The following is a 4,801-nucleotide window of genomic DNA, read 5'->3' on the forward strand; positions in this document are numbered from 1 at the left end:
TTTTTAATGATCAAGTCCTGGATTAAGTTATGAGCTACATTATATTCTGGAAAGTGCACAAACGTAGATTTACGAAAAGATTCATCACTAGCCGAGCTGCAAGTGAACACAACAACAATCATACTTAACACATAGTGAATAGAAGCAACTTTTCTTTTCATCGATAAATAAAAACAGATTATATGTTGAATTATAAAACGAGAGAGAGCGAATGACGGTCACACTTATTACCAAAACAGCTATAGCGCCACAAATATGTATTTTCTCATGTAAACAGCAAGAACACCGATGTATAATTGTCTATACGAATAATAGATCATTTTATCTTTAATACAACGAGCAAATTTAAATTATATAACTAAAAGATTACTTTATGTTTAGGAGCTATTCATTTTGCAATTTATAAAAACAATTGTCTAAATATGAATTCTAAGTAGTGATACTTAAGTAAAAAAATAGCACAACGTCGACGTTAGGCAGCGATAAAAAAGAAGTTCTAACAATAGATTTAATAGTATTACCCCAATATATGTTTTGTCTCGCGGACAGTAGTATAGGCTACGAGAGGATGGTAAGAGTTTTATTCCCTACGCTGGTCTATGGCAGGTTTGCATACCATAGATATGAAATAAAATTTAATTAACTAAAAAGAACAAAAAAATCAATATTGAATTCATTACAAAGTAAAGTTATTAATTTAATTGTAATTTTGAAGAAGAAGATTAAAATACAGATAACGAAAATACATATATCAATCAGTCATATGACTAATAGAATAAATAGAAATTCAATTATTGTGTAAGTGAAATATACGTTAATCGAAAGTTAACAAGTTTTCTTGCTCCCTGTTGACATCTTATTGACCAATACTTCATTTCTCGACCGCATTCATAACTGGCAACTAGAGAGTCGGAATAACTATTACAAAGATAAATTGTTACTTAAAACTTATGAACATTTTAGCATTTACTTTTATGTTTTTGAATAGTTTTGTTGAGTTAATCCGTATTAATTATATATTATTAAATGTATCTCAAACTAAAGTTCTAAAAATAATATATAATATAATATATTATTTTAATTATGTATAATAATGAATAATACTATTATTATTAAACATAATTACAAAAAGATCCGGTACAGACCTAGCACCTAGCACCTTTTACGCAATAAATTTCAACCAATTCAAGATCTACATAGAGCCGCGTTGTACGGAGTTTTTAAAAATTAGATAAACGAGCTAGTGATTTACCGTTGCGTCTTCGTCTCGATTATATACACGACGATAAAAGTAACAGTAGCAGAAAGAACAAAACTGATACATCATAGAGCTTTCGGTGTTATGAAAGCTTAATACCCGTATAACATCACAAAAATGTTAATTATATTAAATTAAATATGAAACTATTCCTAAAAGGATTTGTCCCAATGTAATGCAAGTAGCTCTTCCTCCAAGACTTAACTTCCATTTTAAGATAAGCAAATTTATAGAGGAGCATTTTGCTTATAAATAATACCAGGCGCAAATAAGAAATCAGATGTTTACCACCCAGTAAAATAATTAATATCGGCTTTAGTTCTGATAAACATTGACTGAAGCTATAACCATATATTTTGTTAGTTTGGCTTGACAATATACTATATCCGACCGTAATGACACGCTTAATTCATTCCTAAACACATAGGAAACTAAGTAATTTCAATCGCATTGGGCATTTCCGTATGCAAAATATTTGAGTAAAGTACTCACGAAATACATGGTAATACTACTCATATCGTCACCGTTTCAAAAGTTATAATACGAATATATATTCTCATACATGACATTTTTCAAATGAAGATGTTTATGATACTGTTTCGTTATTTTTGCGCCTGGCTTCATCAACCCACTAACACCGCAATACTATAGTAAAGTGTTATACTGATGGCATAAGGCGCAAAATAAAATTCAAGTTGAAATCAGAGATATTGTTCCATAGTTCGAAGAGGTTTCCTTTTTCCACTAGTATTGACAGACAATGTGTGTAAATAAAAAAATGTGTCCCTAAAACCCTGTTCCCTGTACCCTTTGTTTTCAATATAGTAAGGAAAACCACAAAATGACGCTACATTTAATAACACCAGTTCTATAGACGATTCAATGCTACAATGTGTTACAAATTTTTATTCAAGAGATATCATCATCATTAGCCGCAGGATGGCCACTGCTGAACATGGGCTTTTAACACTTAAGAGATATGTATTAGCCTTTTGACGATTATCTTATAGGCCATCAAGTTAAAATCAGATCGTATTTTTAACATCAAATGGTTCAGTATCACTGAGGACTAACAAAATTATGAGATTCTTATAAGAAGACCCTTCAACAAAAATCTTAGTTTTTTGTCTCACGTAAGTGTAGTATTTTTTTCGTACGTACACAATGTTTAAGCATGAAAACATTACATGATTAAATGTTTTGTTTCTAACGCTACATTATCGCTCATAATTCAACTAACGGCATCGGCATAAATAAACAAATGGTTGTTTACAATTATCAAAACGTGGAAGTTCTGTGTTCTAAATTATTGATACATTTCGGGCAATTGCAAAAGATACGCACCAACCAGTCCAACGAGACAAAACAATTTTATGCCATATTACCTACTTTTGTCTATCGCGTGCTCTGAATACGGGATCGCGAACTCTTAGCTTGTGTTTAAATCCTCATTAACATTTTGATTGTTCGTTTCTATTCAGTTAGTCTCCGACATTGATGGTTTGTTTCGGTATTACCGAACCGCATATTTTAGTACAAACAAAGGATCTTTTAAAAGCGGTACCACATTCGGAAAAATATCAGTAGCGTTCCACCGATCATCTGGAAAGATGATGTTCAAAGTAAGTAACTTCTTCAGTATATTTGTTTTAAATTTAATATATATAGTATCAAAGTATCAAAGACTTTGCAGCCTTCATGGGCACGGGGGGGACGGGGAAGGCTGCAAAGTCTTCGAAACGATTAAAAATACTAGCACCGCGATAGAATCCGAAAATTAGTTTAATTTCAATGTCTAACATTCGCGTAAACATAAGAAATCATAATATATATATGACAAAAATTTATTCAAAATTTATTTTTTCAGTTTTCAGTATTGTTGATGGTGTGTACTGAGTGTATATATAGAGTTACCGGGGCATCGTTCTCCAGAGTGTACGTTCAAAATGGCCAAGAAGTCGTTCCGTTGGAATATGTTCAATATGGCGCGCCAGCAGTGTCAATACCTGGACCACAACTAGCACAAATATCTGCGGCACCAGTTGGCTCATTGCTTCCAGTTGCGTCATCACACCATCTGATCAATCCATGTGGCGCACCTTGCGTCTATCCAGGATCGGCAATTGCTTCAGTAGCTCAGGCAGTATCTCCCACTCCTAACTTCATAACATATAAAGCGAACGTTCCAGCTGTTGTAGAAACTAGTGAGGTAAAAGCAATCCTTATTTTATTTATAGGCAAAATTTAAAAATTCTAAATACATGTGATTTTTATTAGGAACCAACTGGTTACGAATATTCTTATGTCGTTTATGATGACGGTACTGGTGATCACAAAACACAACACGAATCAAGCGACGGCGCAGTAGTACGGGGTCAATACTCGTTTCTCCAGCCCGACGGCTACGTACGGGAAGTACATTATACAGCTGATGACTTAAAAGAGTAAGTTATTTGGTAAATCATTGTAAGTTCGGTTTTTCCTTGCTAAACTATTATTAACAATTTATGTTTAATTATCAGTTTTAACGCTGTCGTCAAAAAGTTCTTGCCCGCCAATGTGGAAGTAAAAGACGAATCTAAAGAAGAACACCTCCCGCATATACCATGCCATGATGTTAACCACGGATCTGTTAAAACATCAGGACATCAGGAAAATCATGAAGATCATCACTATCATGAACCGAATACGAAAGAAACTCATCACAAAACACAGGAAGTAGCTTCCAGTGACGAAAGTCATGATGAGAAACACAATGAAGAGAATCACAAGTCTGTCGAAGACACTCATTCTCCAAAAGAATCAAATGAGAAGCCAAACGAAGCATTAACAAAAGCATCGGCAGAGAGTAGTGCTGAATCAGAATCGTCAGAAAAAAGTATTGAGACACAAGAAATTCACAAAGAACATTTAAATGAACCGCATCATGAACATGAAGTCGATGGTGAACACAAAATACACGAAATTTTCGAAACGACAGAACACGAATCCATGAGGGGTCCTGATTACCAAGACATAATCAAATGTATCCAAAAATCAATAGACAGTAAAGATCAGATGCCAACACCACTAGCATATATCGTTCTGAAAATCCATGCTAATTATAACTAAACAATTTACATTGAAATTAAACTAATTTTCCGGATTCTATCGCGGTTTTTTGTATTTTATTTTTTATTTTTCTCCCAAAAAAAAATAGTTTAATTTCAATGTCTAACATTCGCGTAAACTTAAGAAATGATTATGTAAACAATTTACATTTATTATGTCTAGTCTTAGAGAGAGAAAGTAAATTGTAACTAATAAAACATTTATAAAGTCAACTACATTAATGATCTTGTTATGTTTAAACAAATATATTATAAAGGCAAATTACTACTATTTTCGTTTGTTCACAAATATTCCTTAAATATCTTTTTAACTATTGTCTCATTGGAAATATTTTTATTGCTTCTGAATTAATCAGAATACTATTAAACAACATGTGGTATGTACTCAATACATAAAAACTGAATGGTGTTATTAATCAAGCAATCGATCATA

The 4,801-nt window shown here is 32.6% G+C and overlaps 1 protein-coding gene across 1 annotated transcript; it reads left to right on the plus strand.

Annotated features, from left to right (window-relative positions):
* Positions 1 to 2,815: 2,815 nt before the first annotated feature.
* LOC119191399 lies at positions 2,816 to 4,448 on the plus strand. The gene is made up of 4 exons (XM_037445298.1): positions 2,816 to 2,880; positions 3,126 to 3,467; positions 3,536 to 3,702; positions 3,781 to 4,448. Exons 1-4 carry the CDS (start codon positions 2,869 to 2,871, stop codon positions 4,367 to 4,369), a joined length of 1,110 nt encoding a protein of 369 aa, XP_037301195.1. The 5' UTR covers positions 2,816 to 2,868; the 3' UTR covers positions 4,370 to 4,448.
* The last annotated feature ends 353 nt before the right edge of the window (positions 4,449 to 4,801 follow it).

The sequence above is a fragment of the Manduca sexta genome, unplaced genomic scaffold (genome assembly GCF_014839805.1).
Source record: "Manduca sexta isolate Smith_Timp_Sample1 unplaced genomic scaffold, JHU_Msex_v1.0 HiC_scaffold_1459, whole genome shotgun sequence".
NCBI classification, from domain to species: domain Eukaryota; kingdom Metazoa; phylum Arthropoda; class Insecta; order Lepidoptera; family Sphingidae; genus Manduca; species Manduca sexta.